The sequence below is a fragment of the Schistocerca americana genome, chromosome X, assembly GCF_021461395.2.
Source record: "Schistocerca americana isolate TAMUIC-IGC-003095 chromosome X, iqSchAmer2.1, whole genome shotgun sequence".
NCBI lineage: Eukaryota > Metazoa > Arthropoda > Insecta > Orthoptera > Acrididae > Schistocerca > Schistocerca americana.
Genome location: NC_060130.1, coordinates 223326780 through 223351917, shown reverse-complemented (window position 1 = coordinate 223351917; position 25138 = coordinate 223326780). Strand labels below are relative to the sequence as shown.

Sequence of the window (25138 nt, the reverse complement as noted above, 5' to 3'; positions counted from 1 at the left end):
CATGGGAGAATAGCAGCCTGCATTGCTGCGAAAGGTGGATATACACTGTACTAGTGCCGACATTGTGCATGCTCTGTTGCCTGTGTCTATGTGCCTGTGGTTCTGTCAGTGTGATCATGTGATGTATCTGACCACAGGAATGTGTCAATAAAGTTTCCCCTTCCTGGGACAATGAATTCACGGTGTTCTTATTTCGATTTCCAGGAGTGTAGTTAGATTTAGGCATATGGAATGCGCAACACCTTTCTGCTTATAAAGCAATAATGATTAAAAATTTTAATATTTTTAAGTATTTGCTGATTTTATTGAACACATGGAAAGTAAACATAATATCAATTATCACAATAAAAAGTGATCACATAAATCGGATTGTGTGAGCCTTCGCAGGTTGCATTAGCACTAGAAATTTGGATCCTAGTATTGTGTGTTAATTACCCTAAATACTTTTCCACTAGGCTATAAAACAGACAAAATTAATGGAAACATTAATGCAGACTGAAATAAGTTGCCCCCTAGAGATTTATTTAAGGGATGCTAAAGAGCACGGATACGTTTAATGTGTAACTTTTGCACAGTACGAAACACAGAGCTGTCTATATCGTTGTTGTGCCAGCTATTATGCTAGAGATCACTCTATTTCATGTCACTGACTTACAATTTTAAAACTGTATTTCCCAGGTCAAACCAAAAGTGATGTGAAATAGCTCCCCTGCTTAAATACAAGATGAGCGTTGGGTGATATGAAGTCACTAATCACTGACCGTCTGTTTATTAATATCTGCGATACTCTCTTAACTGTTTAACGGATTAACAAAAATATCTCTCGGTTCTAATCATTATGTGATAGGTGAATGTTTACAGACTAGTTAGAATGAAAATAGAATAAATCCGAGGCTTTCTGATTTCTACCGTTTATCGCATTTCTAACAAAGAAGCAAAGGGAAACAAAAATTAAATGATGAACCAAACTATACAGCGTTGTATCCATAAGCAATGAATCTATTTCATATTCGTTACACATATCAAGTACAACGTTAATCGTAGCTACTCATTATCATAGTTGACATCAACTCCACGTAAGTGCTCATAACGTTATTTCGACAACTATACTCAACGTTAGTAAAATTACTTAAGAATCCTTGTTGATAAGTTCACATGGAGTACTGTTGTGTTGCACTGAAGTGACGGGACTGTATATTGGAGACTATTACAATTCAAATTGGACTGTAGAAAACGAAAAAGAAATTGCAACTGCTAGCTTCGGATGTGAACTGCCACGGAAGGCGATCATCGAAAGGATATGCATCACTGTGTTTCCTTTTTACAGAGAAACATTGGAAACCACGTAAACGTTATTTCGTAGCTTGGAAGCTATTACGACAAACTATACGAAGATTACCAACCTAAATCAGTCATCGACCTGAATCGATTTCCTGGAGGTGGCATGTCTTTGTTTTTCTCAACCCTGCGAACCAATTCACCTGTCTTATAATAATGAACCTGCATTTGCCTTGCAACCATAATATTGCACTACTAACAGTTTTTCAAATTCATCAATGTTTGACGTAGGATGAAGTTACATTAAATTAAATATATACCTAGTTCATCGATAATTATGATTAGACTTTGGAATCGTAATTTGGCATTTAACCAACAGACATATCATCCTGTCAGAAAGAGAGCTATGCACAACGGTGATAGCCAGAGCTGAAATAATATCCAACAGTAAGCATCAAGGTGCTGAAATAAACCAAAAAACATATGTTGAAACGAAACAGCTATGTGACAAATGAAGGCTTTCAGCAAACGCGAAACGTACACCCAGTCAATCAACAACACGGTCAGTACCTTGCGTTTCTTCCTATGTACAGCAATTTAAAGAAAAATGGGATTAATTTTAAACAGGAATTGGATTAAAACAGTTTTTCGAGCGCGGAAGAAAATCTAACATATGATCTGCCCTGTGAAGGATTATTATATTCTTATATTCCGAGAATTTTTATCTGCATGTGTGGATGTGAGATTAGCTACGTGGGACTGTCAGTTCGAAATAATTACCAATGCTGCACCGAACATAAGCGGAAGACGAATGACAGATATCTGGGAAACCTAGTGGCACGCAAAAATAAAGTTATCCATTAAGAACAAGACATTTTCGTGTAGACTCTGATTCTGGGACGCGCTTCAAATCACTAGGATTCAGTGATCAAGATAATCAGGGAAATTAAGTGCATTAATAGCTTTTAATAGACGTACAGACTACGCCCTACGTAGTGCAAAGAAGCCAGCATTTGATGCCGACACACTACATAAGTTTTTGATCCATATTTGTCGTGGCAAGAATCAGCGGTCGCTGAGACACCTCACGTCATCTATACCTCTGAATTCCCCCCATCTCAGTGACAGTCAGTTGCTCCTCCGACAAAGGAAATGTGTGACACCATAGAATGTTTGAACTTTTATGCCAGTTTACGAGCCAAGTTCAACTAGAGTAATTTACACAATAATTCTGTCCGTAAATAGTTCATTCTTATAGTGATGAAATAATTTCCGTTACAGCTTAATTCTCTTTTTCACAGTATCGTACGCCAAAATGACGGATAAATACCAAATTTTTTTTTTTTGAAAACAACATCGTAGAGCTGTAGTCGTGTGAAACATTGGCTTTATTGGAGGAGCGTGTGATCAGCACCTTGTGCTTCAAATAATTAATGACGGGTTTCAAAAGTGAAATCACTGTTTCTGACCAGACTGAACAGGCCACGTTACAGTCCTCTCACTAAGGAAAAATAACTGAGCTCGATTTTCGTTCCTCTGTGTGTAGCCCAGACATGCTGAGCGCTCAGCCACAGAGGGGAAAAACTCCCGGCTTAGCAGGTTAAAGTAGTACTGAAAGACACAGAGTTTCCCATAAAATGTTCTCAGCGATCTACGGCCTCATGTTAGAAATGGCACCGTAAACAAGTCAAGATTGCCAAAAAGCGACCTATGTTATTCAAACGGTCAGATGCGAAAAGAGTTGTCAAGCAAACTCTGTTGGCAACTTATGTCCAAAAACTTGGTAACACCCTCTTTAGAGAATTACACATCACCGGGATACTCTAACATGTTTCGATATCTGGAAGTTCAATAAGTTGGAAATTGATTTAGTGTACTCCAGATTCATTAGTTCGCCATTACACTTGTATTTTATGTGAAATAATTGTGAACATAATCGTCACAGGTCTTCAGTTTCATTAAATTTGTTACAGATGAGGAACATTAGTATCCATTTCCACTACTGCACAGGCCTTATAATTATTCACTGTGTATAGATAAAATGAGCTATACTGTCTTAGTGGCTTCCTCGAAAATCGTCAGTATAAAAGTAAGAAAACATGGAACACGAAAGCACATCACAGCTCGTAATAGAGTTATCTTTTGGCCACGCGAATTGTACCACTCTTACGTGAAGTGGCAGCAGTTTGGCGGCACTGGCCAGAAACCTTGTCGGTGCACAAAACTAAAAGGTGCGGGGAGCAGCGACTACCGCTTGGCGCGGGCGCTCTTGATCATTTGGAGCGCAGTGAGCCCGGGGAACGGGCAGTTGGGGTAGAAGTTGTGGCAGCCCGCGCCGTCCACCCCCGCGATCAGCTGCCCCATGTGCGCCGCGAAGTGGTATCGCGACGTCACCTCGGCCGTCACGCTGATGCTCGTGTCGCTGAAACACAGAACACATCAGAAACTCACCCTCACTATCATAGCTAAAATCACTAAGGGCTAGATAAGCAAAGCCTAATTCTTCACATCATACGTAATCCACAAGCCACCTTGCGATGCATGGCGGAGAGTATTGTGACAGTTTCTCTACTGTAAGTTAGCACAACAGATTTTCAGTCATGGGCTATGTATTTAACACAGATTTAATATAATTTGTACTTGACTGATTCTTTTCACATATTTCTACCCAAATTCCAAATTATAGCATAAACCTAATTGTACAAGAGTTCAATGTTACATCTAGAAACACTGACGGAAAAAAGTTGCAATACCAAAAAAAAAAAAATAATTCATGTAATGAAATTTCGGGAATATACTTGCCTAGGTAACATATTTAAGAGGTCACCATTGCAAGACCAGATGATAATGTTCAAAAAATGTTCAAATGTGTGTGAGTTTCGAGAACATACCTTCACCGAGGAGTCAAGCAGTATATTGCTCCCTCCTATGTATATCTCGCGAAGAGACCATGAGGATAAAATCAGAGAGATAAGAGCCCACACAGAGGCATACCGACAATCCTTCTTTCTACGAACAATACAAGACTGGAATAGAAGGGAGAACCGATAGAGGTACTCAAGGTACCCTCCGCCACACAGCGTCAGGTGGCTTGCGGAGTATGGATGTAGATGTAGATGTAGAAATCTTATGGGACTTAACTGCTAAGGTCATCAGTCCCTGAGCTTACACACTACTTAACCTAAATTATCCTAAGGACAAACACACACACCCATGCCCGAGGGAGGACTCGAACCTCCACCGGAACCAGCCGCACAGTCCATGACTGCAGCGTCTCAGACCGCTCGGCTAATCCGGCGCGGCAATGATAATGTAAGAACGGGATGAGCCATTGCAAAAGTGAAACGCTGGTACATTAATAACCGATGTATACGCCAGAGCGTTGAATGTAAGCATGGAAACGTACATGTATTGTGTTGCACAGGTGCCGGAAGTCAGTTTGTGGGGTAGACATCCATGTTTGTTGCACTTGGTCGGTCATACAGGGACAGTTAATGCTGTTTGTGGATGACGTTGTACGATGGTGACTCATATGTATTCGATTGGAGACAGATCAGGTGAACGAGCGGTCCAAGGCAACATTTTGACACTCAGTAGAGGATATTGGGTTATAACAGCGGTATGTGGATAAGTGTTATCCGGTTGGGGAGCAACTTCGTGGAATACTATTCTTGAATAGCAGCACAATTGCTCGAAATACCAGATTGACGTACAAATTTGCAGTCAGCGTGCTTGGAATAGCCACGAGAGTGCTCCTGCAGTAGTCATACGAAATTGTACCCGGACTGTAATTACAGATGTGGTGGTCCAGTGTGTCTAGCACGCAGACAGGTTGGTTGCAGGTCCCTAACTGGCCTCCTCCTAACCATCATACGACCATTATTGACACCGAGACGGAACTCTCGCTTGACACCACTGTAGTCGCAAATGGTGGTAGTTTGTGTTCAGTGGAATGCACATTACAGGTCGTCTGGCTCGGAGCTATCCTTGAAGTAACCGATTTGTAACAGTTAGTATGTGTCACAGAGGTATCAATTGCTACTCAAATTGCTGCCGCAGGAGCAGTACGACGCGCCAGAGCCGAACGCCGAACATGATGGTCCTCCCTTTCGGTAATGTAATGCCACGTGGCCGTCCGGAGCCCGGTGTTCTCGCAGTCATCCTGCCAAGTCTTCCTGCAATAGCGCAGAAAGAAAATTCTGCTTCTCTTAGCCCTGTTACACGATCTAGTTCAAACTCAGCGAGGTGTTGATAATGGCGTCTTTGTCGCCTTAAAGGCATTTTTGACTAACATCGACTCATCACGTCCAGTCTCAAAGATACTTAACGCTCACGACCGTCACAGTGTGTACTTAAAGCAAACCTGATTTGCATCCTGATAGTGGCATTACTAGCGCCATTCTTACGCGACTGGAACGAAACTAAAATAGACATCGTAAACTTTCGTTTATGTTACACAACTCCTTCTTGGTGTTCCGATTTCTTTTTTGTCAGTGTGTAAGTTTACTATATTTCCTCCACATGCAAACGTAAATTCCATGCATGTTTAATAGGAAGTACTTTGGTCCAGTAGGCAAAAACTGACCTCTGTGCCGGCCGAAGTGGCCGTGCGGTTAAAGGCGCTGCAGTCTGGAACCGCAAGACCGCTACGGTCGCAGGTTCGAATCCTGCCTCGGGCATGGATGTTTGTGATGTCCTTAAGTTAGTTCGGTTTAACTATTTCTAAGTTCTAGGGGACTAACGACCTCAGCAGTTGAGTCCCATAGTGCTCAGAGCCATTTGAACCATTTTTTCTGACCTCTGTAATATTATCGAGAAGGAAGAGAGTTGCCGATGGGAGTTAGAAATGGGACAATAGACGGAGAGAACATGGCAGTTTGTTAGTGGTGTAAGAAATGTAGTTTCTGAAAGGGAAGTAGTTTCTACGTGGCAGCGGTAGGATGGAACAGAGTCGAAAGCAGGGCCGAACCATTGGGACAGAGGAAGCGCTTGTTCGAAGTTCGATGACGAGCAGAATGAAGAAATTGCCAGAGATGTGTGACTGCGTTATTATTGTAATGAATTAACAAACATTAAGACTGAACCTAAAGGGCTATCGAGGGTGAAGGCGGAAAGGAGAAGACAGAAGAATCGAGAGTGAATAGCAGCATAGCAGCAGACAGAAGATTCGTCAAGAAGATCGACACAGAAGTCGACAGAAGAACGAAGAATTCAAGATATCGGACGAATGAGAATTTTATGGGTCCTCATCAAAGAAGCTTGAGTGTAGGGAACAATAAAAGTGACTGAGTCTGGGAAAATAATGGCCATTTCCTTCCATCAAGAGTAGGAGAGACATGGCAAACTATAGCGACAGCTGACAATACAAAATAAAGTGTGTCTTAAGCAATCTTTTGTGCTATTTAAACGTATTGGTAATGATATATCAGCAAGATAGTGTGGAGAAGCCATAGTATGAGTCGTTACAATTCCTCAGGTAATTTATTCAATTACGAAATTGTCGGCAGCCACACTGTCAGCTTCCGAGGTCAGTGGACACACCTGCAGCAGCCCAGATTAACAGCCATCTTCGGCCGCCGCCATCGCTACAATCTCAGTTGAGGAATAAAGCAAGCTGTACACTCTGGTGACGCGGTTTTCATATCAAACAGACGGGTGTGTGCACGTGAACTCTGCAACATAACACTGAGAGTATTTTAATATCAGTAACAACCAGGCGCATTACAAAATCTGGCAGTTAAGATTCTACTCGCAGTTGGGAAATTTGCATCGCTATATAGCCTTTGTAAGAGAGCCTTGTTGACTTGAAGTGTTAAAACATTTGAAAAAAATTCATTTATCTGACAACATAACTTTGTTTAGTGACGTGCACGATTGTAGCCCAACATTGATACATTAATATAATACCACACTTCGCATACACAGGGTTATTCTAAATGATGCTCAGATTATCACCTAGATCATTTATGGTTCAAATGGCTCTGAGCACTATGGGACTTAACATCTGAGATCATCAGTTCCCTAGAACTTAGAACTACTTAAACCTTACTAGCCTAAGGACATCACACACATCCATGCCGAGGCAGGATTCAAACCTGCGACCGTAGCAGTCGCGCGGTTCCGGGCTGAAGCGCCTAGAACCGCTCGGCCACCGCGGCCGGCTAGATCATTTATGTAAATCAGGAACAGCACAGGGCCTATGACACTACCTTACGGAACGCCAGATATCACTTCTGTTCTACTCGATGATTTACCGTCTTTCACTACGAACTGTGACCTCTCTGAGAGAATACCACGAATCCAGTCAGACAACTGAGACGATACTCCATATGCACGCAATTTGATTAATAGTCACTTGTGAGGAACGGTATCAAAAGCCTCCTGGAAATCTAGGAATATGGAATCGATCTGAGATCCCTTGTCGACAGCACTCATTACGGGACATGTAGGAACAATGGCTGTTCCCTCAACAGAATGGAACTCCGCGCCATGGGCACAGTGATGTACGAGGCTTTTTGAATTACTCCCTTCCTCAGCACTTGGTCGACGCAAGGGGCTTGAGGACCTGGCTCTGCACTTCTGACCACCGAGATCTCCTGATCTCACGCCCTGCGACTGTTTCTTATGGGGTTATGTGAAGGAATCTGTTTACGTCCTGCCTCTACCAACCACTCTCACTCTGAACGATCTGCGGAAAAGGATCACTGTTGCTGTGCACTCAGTAACAGCATTAATGCTTTCGTGTGTGTGGGGCGAGTTTGTCTACCGCGTCGATGTTTGCCGTGCAGCCAACGGTGGCAACATAGAACATTTATAACATTTATCACACTTCCAATTATTAAATAATTATTAAAAACTAATAAATTACAAATTATTTAAAATTATTAAATTAATTAAATTGATGTCAAACATTACGAAAAAAATTTTCAAACTTCCTCTTTTCATTGGTACAAAGATTGTTCATTTTGAAGTTCTGAAAATAGTTCCATCATTTAGAATAACCGCGCAAAAATTACGTACAAATCAGTAGTAACATTTCTTTAGCTATTTCTCATACAATTTCTGTTCATTGTGATTAATTACGCACCGACTGCTTAATATAACTTCAAAGGAGTCACAGTAGATCAAACATTTATAACTTCGCGAAGGGAAATTTGCATTACTGACATTAATTCTCTCAAGCTTTGCATGAGACGACAAGCAATCAACTTTACCTATTTAAATATTAATAACTATTGTAATGTTACAATTGTCTGTGCGTGTGTGCGTGCGTATACGTAGGTTTTGCAAGTCTAGACGTGAGATGTTTCCACTTGTCAGTTCAAGTGTAGGTATTGGTTCTGATTTATTTCGATAAAACAGTAGCAGTTGTTGAGGTAGTTGTTCATATGTTGGTTAATAACAGTGGCAGTTAGTCTATCATTCATACAGACATAGTGAAAGAACAGTACTTCAATGTCAGTAAGGCATCATCTCATAACATCTCATCAATCAGACTTAATTAAATGTATTAGTACCTTGTCTCAGTATGAGTTACGCCGTTTCCTGTTCCACTCGCAAAGGTAGCGAGGGAAAATCGACCATCTGTGTGGTTCCATGGGAGAACTGATTTCTCTTTCCGGTGATCGTGGCCTCTATGCGAGATGTATAGTGTTAGCAGTAGGTACGTTCTCCAGTCAGTCACAAATATCGGCTCTCAAAACATTGTCAGTAGTGTTTCGTAGATGAACTTTTCTTGCCTCCACGGATTCCAATTGGAGTTAGCGGAGCATTTCGGTATTTTTCGCTTGTTGATCAATCGAATCTGTTGGTAACAAATCTAACAGTATGCCCCTGAGCTGCTTCGATGTCTTTCCTTTAATCCGACATGGTGGTGATCACGAACACTCGATCAGTGCCCAAGAACGGGTCGCGCTTGTGAGCATATGCGATCTCCTTTATAAATGAATGCAGTTTCGTAGAATTCTCCCAATAAATCGAATTTGATCGTTCGCCTCCCCTACAACCTACCTTATACGCTCGTTCCATTTCAATTCACTTTGTCATGCTTAGATATTTAATAGGAGTGACTGTCAAGCAGCACACCAATTATACTGTATTCGAATAGAACAGGATTGTTTTTCATACTAATCTTCATTAACTTACATTTTCCCACATTTAAAACATGCTGCTGTTCATCCTAGGACGTTTTCTGATTAATCCAACATTTTGTTTATGTGAGAGCGGACGCACCATGCTTCGTATTGCACTTTGAACCACAGATATCCTTATAAAGGGCTGGTACCCAGTTCACAGGTCAGAGGAAGGCAATGCACATCATCTCCAATAGGGGTTTCCCCAAGAAAACACTATGGTGTTCAAACGACGCTTTAGTTCGATGACCAATTTACTAACATTAAGTAATTCGTATTTAATTTCCTGTAAGCTCGTGGCAATTTTTCAGTTTCGTGTAACCCGTCAACGGATATATGTGCTCGCCAGAACATTTCTTACTCTTCCGTGCTATGACAAATCTCCCTCGTTCAGAGCGTAAAGTAAGAAAGATAAATAGCTGTAAGGAATTTATGATAAACATAAACAAAAGCCAGTCGTCAAACGCTAAGGCTTGTGTGAAGACCATAATACTTGGCTAATGGCAATGCAAAACATTTCCAGAGGTAAAAGTTACTTTAAATACGAAACCGCAGGACCAATGCACAGAATGTTTAGCTTCGTAAACATTCATATAATGCCTTTCGAATACTACAGTGGGCAGTTATAATACTTTCACCAAACGTTGATTGATAGTGTGCCTCAGTAGTTGCTCATAATTTCTTACATATGTGACAGAAACTGACGAGTTAAATACATAAACAATGCAATACAAACTCAACAGATCTGAAAGCGGTTGCCCTTGCCGAACCGACTATCAGAAAATGTAAATTTTAGATTTAAATAAAGAATAACAGAAGTTTGAAGTAGTTGTGTAACAAAGTTCTGAGCAAAGAAGCTTTGAACATTTATGAATGAAAAGCAACTGTGGGATGGTAATTACCCTCTTATTGATGGCATTATGGACATACCCAGAACCAAAGACAGTACAAAGATAATCTCACCTCTCGTGAGGAAGTACAAACTAAAAGTATTAACAGCTTAGAGAGTTCCATACGTTTTATTCTCTCAATAATCAGATTAGTTGTTAGTTATACATATCCTTAATGTGTCTTGCCAATGTCCACTCAACTAGTAGTTTCACATGAATTTGTTGGTTGGTAGTAATGGAAATTATTTTCTTTTTTCGCAAATAAGTCACTTACGACTAGGCGAAATAATCATTTTTTGCGTTCCTTTTCGTCCGGTATTCTTTCATGAGTAACGAGTAAGTGTTTGCCTATTGTATCTTGCCCTTTTTTCTAGAAGAAAACATTACCATAACCGATTGACACAAATAAGCTTAAAATTACCTAAAGGAATTAGGACACCAAATTTACAAAACCGTGTTGGTATGAGGTAAGTCACACAAACACGGATTTCCGAGGAAGAAGGAGGAAACGAACTGTTTTACGTTTTCCAGAAATAAATTTTAAAAGTGCAGTGGAGAAAGTACTGAAATTAATTTAAAATGTGTACAGTACGATTGGTAGATTCAAAATATACTGCCATAATCGCGTAAAGTTTTAGTCAGCCTTAACCGCTCTCTTGCTTCTCATAAGTCTGAAGATGTTCCTTGCTTATCTTACGGGCTCCTGCAACTGGTGCAGCAATTAGGGTAAATAATGACGTAATCGCTGCCTTGGCGATGAGAAGTACGTTCTGTAATGAGCCTTAATGGTAAGTTATCTAGTGTACTGCGCCATTTTAAACTTCGAGAAAGATTCATTTTGGAGTTCTCGCCGTTGTAGTGTGAAATTTTTATGTGGGACCTAGTCCTAGGCTACATGAAGGCCATCGATGCTTGCCGAGCTGGGTTTGCTTGAACTTCTTATTCGGGGCTAGAGGCTAGACCAGATGGAAGACATTTGGCATTGAAAGGAACATATCCGTGTCTCGTTCTGACACACGGTTTTATTTCTGTAGTGTACTAGACAATATGGTGTGTGGTGCTTTTCTTAAAAGCACATGTACGTAAACACTAAGTAGACATTTATGTTGGCGAGCTGGGAAAGAGTCTTGTAAATTCGATAAAAATATAGTAGTGAATTTCAGTCTAACAGTTAAAGAACAAAGTTGCGTTTCTGGTGATTTTCGGTAGAAATAAAATGCGCGAAATGGCGCAGCTATAGCTTCACGTCAGTCCTTTAATCTTTGGAATTTCTCTGGTTAATCTAACACACAGCTGTGTGGTGTTATTTGTTGTGAGATTCCGAAGGACAGTTCCAATACTCACTTGGAAAAAGTTTCTTTCTCCGGGCACTGTACATCCTTTCCTTCGCTAATTGCGTTTTTGCTTCTATATAAGTAAATGTAGTATAGGTCATCAGTTGACTTGAGTGTAGAATCCTATTTGTATGCTTGACAATTATGAGACAGTGTGGGGAGAGTATTAACGCTGGTCCTTGCATAAAGTGTACTATTCTCCTATTATACTACATAGCCACCATGTACGACGTCATTATTTACTAACGCATCACTATCTGCCTGATTCATCTGAATGAAAATTATCTTCTCTCTCATCACAAGATTTTCAGTTATAGAGATGAAACGAAATCTCATATGAAGCTTTATTTTGATTTCTCAGTGAAACAGGCTTGTAAACATTACATTTACCGTCAATGAACAGTGTCACAGCAGTCGTAATGTAACACAACTCACAAAAGAAATGATCTCTTAGAAAACTGTGTTGATACTCTTCAGTACTTATCCGTACGAAATGTGTATGCTTTCAGCTAATACAGCTTCACTGTACTTACCGGATAAGATTTAAGAGGGCTTTCTCGGACTCGGTAAGTTTCTCCTTGGACGGCATGGCATTCATTTCACATATCAGCTTCGGAAGACACGAGTTTTTGATCGTTGACAGCAGTTTGGCGCGTGTAGAGCTTGCTGTGGGCATAAATTTGCGAACAAATAAAGTATTTGTGCTTGCACCAAGCAGAACCTTAGACTATAAACAAAACCTCAGCATATAGTTATTAGTGGCACTTGCACGTTAGAAGCAATTATTGTAGTTATAATTCTATATTAGCTTCGTTCAGTATTATACTTAAGTCTCATTTAAGTCGCCCATTACTAAAAAGTAGTTTCTGTCGCAGATAGCTGGTGTAGCCTGTGGTGAAATATTGTGAGTTGATTGTTATTAGCAAGTGAATCAGATTAAAAAAAGAAGGAAAATGTATGATAAACATACTTCTGTAAGTAAACTTCTGGCTAGAATTAAATTTAACTACAAATATGATACAGAAAGTTCGAAATCCATGAACTGCACGATATGCCATAAATTATGTATCTAAATGGCACAAAATTAGACATGAATATATAAGAAATTATTAGAGCCAATTTTTCAGTTAAAATATAGAGAATTAAAACGGTTGTTACAGTAAATGATCAGAAAGGAAAGGAAGATCGTTTGAGATTTGTGCTCAGAACATAAGGGTAATCACTAATTGGCCGAGGCTGATGAAAATGTAGTGTGATTACTTATTACGACGACAAAAAATGCGCTGCTAATCCAAGATTTTCTATAACTGAGGCAAAGGACTCGCATTATCATTTCTATGGCATCATTAAATCCCTTCATGCGAAGAAAGACGCCGGTGCCGATTTCCGGTCAAATGCTAGTCCAGTCCGTGTGTAATTATACCCGGTCTTTAATGACTCCATCGTCATCGGGACTTACACATTAATCGTTCTTTTTCCACGAAAAGAAAACTCACTGGTATAACGAGTTTGTTATATCATTAACATATCTTGGTAGTCAACATCACGCATATGGAAAGACCGGAAAATATTGCCAAAGCTTAACTTTGCTGTGGGCTACTGTGGTAACGCTTTTTACGATTGTGTTATAATTAAAAGAGCAAACAGTAACCCCGCTCACCTCTGCATCGAAATAATGGGTCACTAATAAATTTCGCTGGTTGAACATGTATGCATCTATTGCAAGAACTGTGCTGCAGCCATTGCCCTACCAGCACAGGAACAGGTCGAAAGTCATTGGTGGGGCCCAAAGGTTTCCCCAAAATCTGAGTCCAGCAAGAGCCTAGCACTGTATACGTTACATTACAAAGCTACCAGAAACAAACGATATGTAAGACTTGAGAGATGGGAGCAATCTATCTTCAGTGAAGAACTGAAGACCTACGGACCGAACGACACAAGCGCTTCGAAAAAACTACCAAAAACACTGAAGAAAGAAAAGGAAGAGATAGCTCTAGGATTTTACAGCCGCCGTAACCGATGGTCCACTTCCGGCTGAGCAGAGGAACACTCGGGCCAGTTCTCACTCAACGATCAAAACGGCAACATCGTCTTGGGTAGGCCACCAGTGTGTTAAATGTCTTACAAGAAATTCCTTGAGTACGATGTGCAAAGGGCCAATGATGTTTACGGCATCCGACGCACCACCTGTTGCCTATCATGCAACCACAATATTGGCCGCTAAGGGCAACAGGGGGTGGGACTGGAGGTATCCAATAGTGAGGATAGCGAGGACATAAGGGTAATCACCAATTGTACGAGGCTGATGAAAATGGAGTGTGATTGATTATTACGACGACGAAAAATGCAGCTGATTCAAGTTGTTCAGTAATTGAGGCAAATGACTCGCATTATCATTTTTATGGCATCACTAAATCCCTTCATGCGAAGGAAGACGCCGCTGCCGATTTCCGGCCAAATGCTAGTCCAGTCCGAATATCTCACAACAGCGCTATGTGCGCACCGATAGCTGAGTGGTCAGCGTGACGGATTGCCGTCCTACGGACCCGGGTTAGATTCCCGGCTGGGTCGGAGATTTTCTCCACTCAGGGACTGGGTGTTGTGTTGTCTTCATCATCATTTCATCCCCATACGACGAGCAGGTCGCCCAATGTGACGTCGAATGTAATAAGACTTGCACCAAGGCGGCCGGACCTTCCCCGCGATGGGCCTCCAGACCAATGACGCCAAACGCTCATTTCATTTCCACGACAGCGCTATGATGCTAGTAGTGTTGATACAACGCACAGCATTGACAACGATGAACAAAGCCAACATTGCATTACATCTTCAACAACAGTTGTCGAAATTGACAATTCGTCGGAAAGGAACGCAAGCAATTTCGCATAGTGAGAATGAAGTGACATATGAAACATTAGCGTATCCGAAAGATGAGTCAGTAGAATGTTTAGTGCCGTATACGTTCGACTGTCCGGACAATGTACATGAGGAGTAAATATGCGCTTAACATGTTAAAGCGATGTTGAAACAGTTGTCGATCCATGTGGTTCATCATCCTTTTCGGACAGGGAGCCACAAATTCCGTCATCAGTGAAACGAAGTAAAGGACAATCGTTGTCCAAGTAGCCGGTACTGAACATAATTACGTACATTGAAGACCATCCACAACGTAGTAAAAGCAATTATGAACAGATGTCGAATAAGTCTGCACCAATACGACAGTGCAGTGTATAAGGAAAACTACGAGTGTTCAAAGGAGAATACCTGTTATAAAAACTGGTGTTAACTCTTTTCAAGGATGCTCGATACAATTTACAGGACGTGCATGCTAGTGACCTAGTTCGTTATGCACATCAAACTGAGCGTGATATGAATTACTGTGATATCAATGACAATAGTGGACGGTTGTACAACTTCAGACAGTGCTGCAGAATTGGAAGACGTAAGATAACGAAATTTCATACAAAGTGTCAACTTGACGATGCACAGCAAACTGCGGATTCGGCCCGAAAATTTGTAGATGAAGTAAACAAATTTATCCCATCGTTCAGAATGGAATTTTTTATCAACTCCGACTAACCGGAATTTGGAGACGAAGTGAATCTGGATGGTAAATTGACTGAAAAGTTATTTACTGCGCTGCGAGAAGTTGGAGATGCTCTGCCCCCTACGGTTCTTTCTCGTCCGCGTGACCTTGCAAGGGCAGTAAGGAATATTTACGTCACAGCAAGCAAGGGTGGGGAAATGGGCGTAACAGAACTACAAATGTGGTATGAGCACTGCTTCTGGCCAGTAGCTGGTCAAAATAACATGCTTTTGCTTGATTCCTGGTCTGCTTATAAAAATCATGCTCCTTTAGAGCAAATTATCCCTCTTGAAAAGTGTGTGACATTGCAGTTCATACCACCTGGGACCATTGGACAAATTCAGCCTTTGGATGTTTGGTTTTTCCGTGCCTCTAAAACATATTATCGCGCTATCTGCAGCTGTGCCTTAAAGGTTAGCTAAATTCACGATTACGACAAATTCTTTGTATTCGGTTGCATGCCATCACATTCCATCAATTCTAGTTATCTCGTAACACCAATACGATTGTCTATGCATTCTTCAAGTGGGGGTACCTAGCGCAACATCCTGCATACTTTGTAACTCCCAAGCAGCTGATGGTGCGAACTTCTGTGATCATTGTGGCGCGCCATTTTTCAATCGGTGTTCGTGGTGCAAGTTAATAGTTTGTTTTGAACATTTCCTAAAAGTCGACAATGTCCATTTTCTGTAGTGTTGATCATTGTACCTACCGGATACTCATTTGTTGGTTGGTTGGTTGGTTGGTTTTGGGGAAGGAGACCAGACAGCGAGGTCATCGGTCTCATCGGAGTAGGGGAGGATGGGGAAGGAAGTCGGCCGTGCCCTTTCAAAGGAACCATCCCGGCATTTGCCTGGAGCGATTTAGGGAAATCACGGAAAACCTAAATCAGGATGGCCGGACGCGGGATTGAACCGTCGTCCTCCCGTACTCATTTGTGTTGCCCTCTTGATGCACATGTGTCATTAGCAGCTAATATGTTTCCTGTCCGTAATATTGTTAACACAACACTTTCTAATGAGCCTTACTGAAGATTGAACTTGAGGCGTCGCACTAATGGGGTTCATTGTTAGTTGAACATTATGTCAGATGTTCTTCAATTGAAGAGTCTTGTAAATCTCTCTGTATAAAGTCATACATTAGTATTCAGGGACAGTTGTAAATACACAGAACCTTCCTGTGGAAATGGACTGTACACATTTAACTAAAACTTCATATCTATATTGTAATAAAGTGAACTACTATTTCGTGTGCTGCAGTTCCATTTATTCTCCTCCTGGAGCAAGCCAAACAAACGATCGAGTGTGCCAGCACAACACAAAGAAAGTGAGAGCTTTTGCGAAGTAATTGAGTTTTTATTTCAGCAAGGGTAATCTCTAGCGGAAGATAATCCCAAGAAGTTTAGATGGAAAATTTATGGGTTCTATGTGCAGCGAACAGTACTACTAACGATGGCAAATTTTTCGATACGCTCATTCTCAGAGAAGGCATTGTATTCTGAAAAGGAAGACACACTTTAACGTCCTGTCGACTTCGACGTTATCAGGAAGGTAGCAGAAAATCGAATTTGAGAAAGTTGATCGTGACCTATTCAAGGTAACTGTAAATCTGGATAACCATGTATGGCCTTAAGACTGATCCTTCTAAAAATGAGTCATGCATTTTATCCAATGCGCCACCTCTGTCCAGTCCTGTATTACAACGACTGGTCAGTGCAGCAGATGAAGTTTAGTAGGGTGGAAGAAAAAGTGAAGGAATTCTTTTTTCGAGTCATTAAAATAAGGAAATGACAACTATTGTCAATCTGTACTATATTATATAAACAGCACGTACGTCCGTTGCAGACATTAGTTTTTATACTGATGCATTATTGTTTCATGTGTCGCACATTAACTTTTTGATCAAATGTTTGAGCAGAGCAGAAACAAGACTCCCTAGTAATTACATAACGTATTTTTGTCCGATGAGTGGGATATGGACAGATGGGGTATGAAGTGGACTATCATGAGGTCTAGCTTTACAAACATTTAATTTACTTCCGAATAATCATGGTAAGTAAGGAAAACTTAGTGATCTGAGGGAAAACCTGAACATTTCATTAACACTTGCTGATAGCTATGCTTTCTCTTTATCTATATCCTCTTAATAATGATAAAAAAAACGATCGATATTGAAATACATATTTCATGTTTTCTGAGCATAAGTTGAACATAAAACAAAAAATTTGAAAGAAGAAAAACCGTCAAATGTTTTGTGAACAGACTTGCGTAATAATAAGAAATAAAATCGATTAGAAAATCATCTTACTTGCCTTTGAATGACGCTCTAAATCATGAAGAGCAAATGAGATGTCAATCGAGAATTCAAAGTTCAGTGTTTAACTTAGAGTTTTAGGACGTACTAGAGGATATTTGTCTGGTGGATTACGCAGATCGCTCTGTCTGCTGTAGCGTGCACTTGACATACTCGTATTTCTATTATCTATGGCCCAAAGTGTAGTAAACTTACAACAATTTTTCAGTCTCACGAAGTTGGGAATCTTTCAGATATCAGGGGGGAGAATGCATGTGATGCAGGACGTTATGTATTTCTTACAAGTGCTTTCGACATCACTGATCTTGTTCATTCACTATTCCCGATAAAAAATAAATGAAACATTCAATAAAACTGGAACTGTAAACAGTTATAATCGAACTGCAGATTCTACTTAGTACTCTTTCTACGTCACTATAGTGTAAGTTTTCCGGCTGCTACCATTAACTTTCCTTGTTCTTAAATATTAAAATATTTGATTTTGTGTAGCAATTTCAAACACATTTTTTTTCATGTTTGATCAGAAATTTTCAAGGGGTCTAGGAAATATTTTCCTAGTGAATACTGCGCACAATTCTCAATACTGCTGTGTGGCTATGGCATATTCCTGCAACATGTAGCTATAGATGAGAAAGCTTCAACTATATTATAGCCTGAAAAATTTTTCACTAGAGAACCAAACAAATATTAGAAAAAAGGCTGTCTGTGGTGAATGAAGTAGTGCGTCGCTGCCCACTGCAGTCTGACAACATTATTCTTGCTCACTAACGTTTATCAGTAGACGAAGGTTAATTGAAAAAAATGGAATGAAAGTGGAACCTTCGACCAGACAGCGATTAGAATTCTTTGTCGAATTTCATCCAGTGGTCTCCTTACGCCGTAACGGATGAACATCTAAGCTCCTAACTATTTGCATAGCAATAGTAACTGTTGGTAAATTAGTTAACCACTACACTTTGCATAGCAACACTACCTCAACTTGTGAAATACTTGTTTTGCTTGACTTCACGTAGAAAAAGTATGTCAAGGCCACACAACAACAGACCGCACATTCTACATAATCCACCAGACAAATAGCCTCTAGCACCCTTACAAACTCTTAAGTTAAAAGTTGTATTTCAAATTCTCACTCGGCACCGCATTTGTTGTACATGCTGTCGAGCAGCCAAAGGCGTGTCAACTCTTTCTCTGGTCTATTTTATTTCGAGCGGTTACACAAATACATTCAGAAAAAATTTTACCACTTTTTTAAATTAATATTAACGCCCTTCAACAGTGGTGTAATTTCACATGAATTAACGTAGATTCACCTGAGATATGTAATGATATCCTCTGCTTGTTCAACCGGTTGGTTTATTGGCAATTTATTATGGGTGGTGCTTCGATTAATAGAGTCGAAACTGATGGACAGCTATCGTAATGTGTATGACACATAGAAAAACCTGGAAAGGATGCTTAGAGTGGATGGGACGTAATACCGCACGCACCGTGTGTTTGGATCAAATATGTATTATCTCAAGAGCATTTTAATGCTCACAGTCGAACCTCTGTTTTAGGCTCTGTCAGGTGTGATCGTGCATTGTTGCTACTAAACTCAAGCTAGTTGATTGCTCCGCACCGCAAGAAATGTTTCACCTTTTCTTTGAATTCGAGCTCTTCTTTATTTTTTCCTCTCTCCGCTTCGATGATGATGATGATGTTTGGTTTGTGGGGCGCGGTTATCAGCCCCCTTACTAATTCCCAATCTTTGCTCAGCCCAATCTCACCACTTTCATGAATGATGATGAAATGATGAGGACAACACAAACGCCTAGTCATCTCGAGGCAGATGAAAATACCTGACCCCGCCGGGAATCGAACCCGGGACCGTGTGCTCGGGAAACGAGAAAGCGACCACGAGCTGCGGACTCTCCACTTCGACACAACCTACATTTCCTCATATTATTTCTCATTTACTCAGTTCACCCATTGGACTATAACAGTTGATAACGAGGAAACACCGGCAGGAGTGTCATAACCCAGACGACAGATAAAAATCATTTTCTTTGTTGACAGTCCTACATGTTTCATAGTTCTTTATACGTGTTACAGTTAACTTGTAAAATGTATCACCATTATTTACTACATGCAAACAACTTACACATTTTTAAAATAAAATTCTCAGAAGTAATCACTACTGTAGAAAGTGATCAAGCAATCTATGTTATCATTGTAAGTACTGTTTGTATTTTCTGAGCGTTTCACAGTTGATTAACAAAATACGATACATCAGAAAATAACGTTAAGTGATATGTGGCGCATATGACGAGATGATCTAATTTATTTTCCTACTATCCGAATGACAGGGAAAGCGATTATAGAAGAAACAATAATGTTTTATGTTACGTAGAATATTAAGGGAGACGAAACACACAGAATTCGTTATCACAAAGCTGTGTAGAATGATGCCAGTGGCTTAATTTGTCTCCCTTATCTCTGAATAAACAAAAGTGCTTTCGTAGTTTGTCGTGAAAGGCACATGCTTCTTTGATCTAGGCAGCCTGTTTGAGGAGTATCTCTTTCTATTTGTGCTGGCGCGGCGGGCCGAGTCACAAGGATGGTGGTGAAGGCCACTCGACGTCTGGTGCCGTTTCCAAACCGGTTTCTACGGGCGGGGCTCTGCATGTAGCCCGCAGCAGAAAACTCCTCAATAAAATGACGCTGCTGTGGTGAGACAAGCTGCAAATTTACTCTCTGGAATGTCACAGCTTAACAGGACTGGCACCACGCGAGATTTGTCCTACTGTTCACGTCGCCCACGCATAGTCGAAATTTAAGTGACACCTGAAGATTACAACATACAATTAAGATGAGGATAAAAAGAACTGACGTAATTAGCCTTTCAGGGATCCCATATGGAGGAGAAGGGAACCAAAACAGGCCAGTAACCAAAGCGGAACTCACTTTTGTTGGTTGTCATAATTTCCTCAACACAGCCTACTACTAACTACCAGCGCTGGGGCCACCTGGGATTATGCTAAGTCTTGTAACATGTCGCACTGTACTTTGCTTTCTTTGAAGAACAGATTTTCTTCATTCTCCAGAAGACACCGCGTCTTCTTTTTGTTTGTCCATCTCGGTTTAGGCCGTTAGTAGATATGCTGAGTCGGCTGAAGTGCACTGTAATCGATGACGTCATGTGGTTTCCCCACACCCAACCCACCTGATAAAAACCAATTGCACTATGTATAATATTGCGGGAGTTCAAATTTTGACAGGAAATTCAAAAATAGCAAAATTGTGGTTCTATTTGAACTATTGAAGTAGAGCTTTTGTCTTAAGAATAACTTGACGGGAAATTAAAAACAGCGCATTATCATACTGGTTGACTTTGAATACTGACACAGGGAATCTGACGATTAGAATACTGGGACAGGCTCTGTGACGTCAGAACACAAGATGGTTATGCAAGAAGGCTGACTTGAATAAAATATGGGAGATAGAAGATGGCCAAGCTGGAATTACGTTTTAGTTTTAACATGACATCACAATAAAGACTTGGAATACTGGTGCATCTGTCTGTGAAGTCCGAATACAAGATGACAATGCAAGATGACCGACGTGGAATACTTGTGCAGGAAATCCAAGATTCTGAATCCTGAGACAGGCTCTATGAGGTCATAAATCCAAGTTCTAAGATGCTGGCACTGTACAGAATAATGCGCTGCAATAATTCATACAAACGTGTGGGTCGCTTTCGCTTCCACTTTCGATTAGCACCATACTAGCATCTGTAGTAATCGATTCAATAGATTTAAACAGCAGGCACAACAAGGAATTCCATTCACAATAGGTTCCAAACAAATTGCAGGATTCTCAGCCAGCTGCACCGTAGAGACCCAAACAATCTTTAGATGGGTGGCAGTGTAACTAACGCCGATTTTTGCTGTGAACACGCCTTGGTGTGTTGCAAATTTGATATCGATGTTGATGAAATGTTCAACTCCAGTCATCCTTAACAGAATGTGATCTAATGTCTGCGTTGGCACCGCATTTTAAGTAATAGCTCACATAAATTATAAGAGCTTTACTTTTCACATAGCACATCTAAGATTTCCAGCAGAGACGACGGTTCAATCCCGTCTCCGGCCATCCTGATTTAGGTTTTCCGTGATTTCCCTAAATCGTTTCAGGCGAATGTCGGAATGGTTCCTTTGAAAGGGCACGGCCGATTTCCTTCCCAATCCTTCCCTAACCCGAGCTTGCGCTCCGTCTCTAATGACCTCGTTGTCGACGGGACGTTAAACACTAACCACCACCACCATTTCCAGCAGATTTCTATTCACTACTGACCTTTAGCGTCCAGGCAGACTACCCATTAATAAAGAAGTTCATGCTACAAATCTTCAGCATGTTATTCACATCTGATATTCTAACAAAGGAAACCACACAGCAGAATAACACTATATCTATGATGTAAACCTGCAGGTTCTAACTTGCAAGGTCCTAAGTTTAGCATCCATTACGTCTTCGATGACGTCAGAGTCCAAGATGTCTGGCCAAGTAATGTGAATGCAGTCTAAAATATTTGTTCCAAATCGAATGACACTGCGATTGCCTACCCGCACCATTCATCCTCAGTGGAGGCTTACTAGCCACAAAGCGAACACACCACTTGTGCTCTGTACCCCATATTGAAAGACCGATCATCTTCTTCATAAAGCATCGTCAGAGATCTACCACTAACCTAAGGACATCACACAACACCCAGTCATCACGAGGCAGAGAAAATCCCTGACCCCGCCGGGAATCGAACCCGGGAACCCGGGCGCGGGATCTACGACCTCTACACAGATGAAACTGACTTGCACAGTGGACTGTAAGTATTAAACCATTCCTCTCTCTCTCCAAGTTTATTACTTGTGTGTGTATTTCATAATCTTCTTTTATTTCACCCCCCCCCCCCCCGCCCCAATTTCAAGAGCTTCCTGATCCTGTGTCTGATACATTATTGGACCAGCAGCAGGAGCTATCAAGCCAGCATGCACTTCCCAATGCGCTGTATTGGAAATCAATTACATCTGAATAGCAGCAGAAATGAAATCATCGTGCAGGCAAGCTCCCTGATGCAGCTCCCGAGCCGGCCGGAGTGGCCGTGCGGTTCTAGGCGCTACAGTCTGGAGCCGAGCGACCGCTACGGTCGCAGGTTCGAATCCTGCCTTGAGCATGGATGTGTTATGTCCTTAGGTTAGTTAGGTTTAATTAGTTCTAAGTTCTAGGCGACTGAAGACCTCAGAATTTAAGTCGCATAGTGCTCAGAGCCATTTGAGCAGCTCCCGACTTGCTGGGGTGGAAATCATGACAGCACGCAGAAATGTTTCCAGTCTTCCAGTGTTCACTATCACCATGGTACGAACCACATGACGTACGTCAAACACTGTCTAGTGCTGCTATGAAAACGGTATTATTCGCTGCGACATAGAAATTCAATGCTAGTGACAGTAAACGCTTAGCTGTAAGCATTTCCTCAGATCATGAGTTAAACGTAATGGTAGTTTTTGAGATTCCACGATTTACTGACATGAATGTAGAGCTTTCAAACTGTGAACGGTATCAGTTATGTCAGAATTCAATGAAAATAACTGCTACGTTCAATACTCGAACACCTGCAGTGTTATCAGATTTCCATACAATATGTGTAGGGGACTATACAACAGCAGTGAAAATATATAACGACGAGAATACCACACTGTGCTTTCAGTTTCAGGAATCTACGTTCAGAAACTTGATGTTTACTATTTCAGCCATCCAGAGTGTAGTGTGTGAGGGTGGCAAATGTTGCCCATGTGTATATCGATATTTTGGAAATGTCTGGCATGCGCTTACAGAGCTTATACATCGGAACACTTCAGAGGAAACCTTCGCTACGAATTTCGTTGCTGTGCTTCAGTCCATAGTATGTACGATGCATCTGCATCATCACTACCTGACGTTCCTAGGGAATGATGTGGATATTTGTGTTTATACCTGTACCCTACTATTTTAAACCACATTTTAAAAAATTGAAAATAAATGAGTATTTATCACTCTGTACCATGTTTCATTTCATTAATAAATTTCAAACATGATGAACAGAATATATAGTTAATACACTGCCGGAAAAAATAGCACATCCTTTTACAGGTTTACAATCCACTTAAGACACATTGTGGAACAGTGCATATGGACTGCATGAAATGATTACATTTACAGATCAATAGCACAAACGGTTCTAAGTTACCAAGTATCGACCCATGCTGAAGCATCCATACTAGTACGTGGTGTAGCGTCCACGGGCGGAAATGCAGGCGCTGACTCTGGCATCTAGTCCGTCGTATAGAAGGCGAATACTGTCCTGGGTTATGTTAATCCAAGACTGCTCGACATGGTTACGTGGTTCTGTAAGAATTGCAGGTTGACCAGTCTCACAAGTCACTTCTCGCACCATCATATCACACACGTCCTCGACTGGAGACAAGTCCAGAGAACGTGCTTGCAGACCACATTGAGTTTCACGGGCAGTGTGTGGGCGAGTATTATCCCGTTGGAAAAACACATCGTTTCTATGTTGCCAGAACAGGTATAACAACATTCTGCACTTACCGAGCGCTGGTTAGCACCCCCTCCAGAAATACCAAAGGTGAACGAGGATTGTAGCTTACCGCATCCCAGACCCAAAGGCCTTGGGCGGGGCTAGTGTGTCTTGGACGAATTCACTCTACGAGACAGCGCCCACCAGGTCTACGACCATCACTTGCATGCATACCGTATCTGCTCTCACTGGTGGAGTCCAGACTGGGCCATTTCATTTTCCAATGACCCTCTGAAGACACCAACTGAGACGAGTACGTGGATGCTGTGGGGTGAGAGGATGACGAGGTAGAGGTGTGCACGCCCCTAGGTCCACTGCTAATAACCAGTTAGCAACAGTTCGTGTTGACACCTCTGGGTTCACAAGCACTCTAATCTGTGCTGTGGAAGCTATACGATCTGCCACTGTTGCCCTTACGATACGACGATCGTCTGTGCTGCGTCGACGTCCTGAATCTCGTCTAAGGGTGTGAGAATGTTCAAGTGACCACTGATACCAGCACCGTTGCCCAACTGACGCAGCACGTCCAACTTGTGCGACAATTCTCCGAGAGGACCATCCCGCCACTCAGAAGGTCACAATTTGGCCCCTTCCAAACTCGCACAGTTCGCTGTAGGAAGCACGAGTGCGTCTCAGTGGCACAATTGCCTGCTTGCTTCACACGTTTGCACCACAGTGAGCCTTCTAGCACTAGGCATTCTCTATTACAGGGTAGACATACATGGCGCTCTGGTAAGTATGCCAATACACTACCTGCTGGCGGACGACGCAGAAAACATTATCAATACGTCTACTATTCCTCAGGTGGCATATGCCGTCGGTTATCTAAAAAAAGAGGCAGTCCAGAGTTATCAAGCAAGGAGGACCTATGGACAGAAACATGCAGAAGAACTGTAGCTCAAGTTTTAAGTATTTCTCCATCCACGGTATATATATAGTAGAGCAGTTTTTGATATGAGGAGGTGTGTCTACTTTAAAGTCCAGTTATTGCTATA

General features: G+C 41.4%; 1 protein-coding gene across 1 annotated transcript in view; it reads right to left on the bottom strand.

The window, feature by feature from the left end:
* Window positions 1-280: 280 nt before the first annotated feature.
* Window positions 281-25138, bottom strand: part of LOC124554829 — an 86911-nt gene continuing 62053 nt past the window's right edge. The window contains exons 2-3 of the mRNA XM_047128493.1: window positions 12168-12300; window positions 281-3700 (exon numbers count right to left, since the gene is read on the bottom strand). Coding sequence (XP_046984449.1) covers window positions 3526-3700; window positions 12168-12300 — 308 coding nt within the window. The 3' untranslated portion in view covers window positions 281-3525. The remainder of the gene's footprint in view (window positions 3701-12167; window positions 12301-25138) is intronic.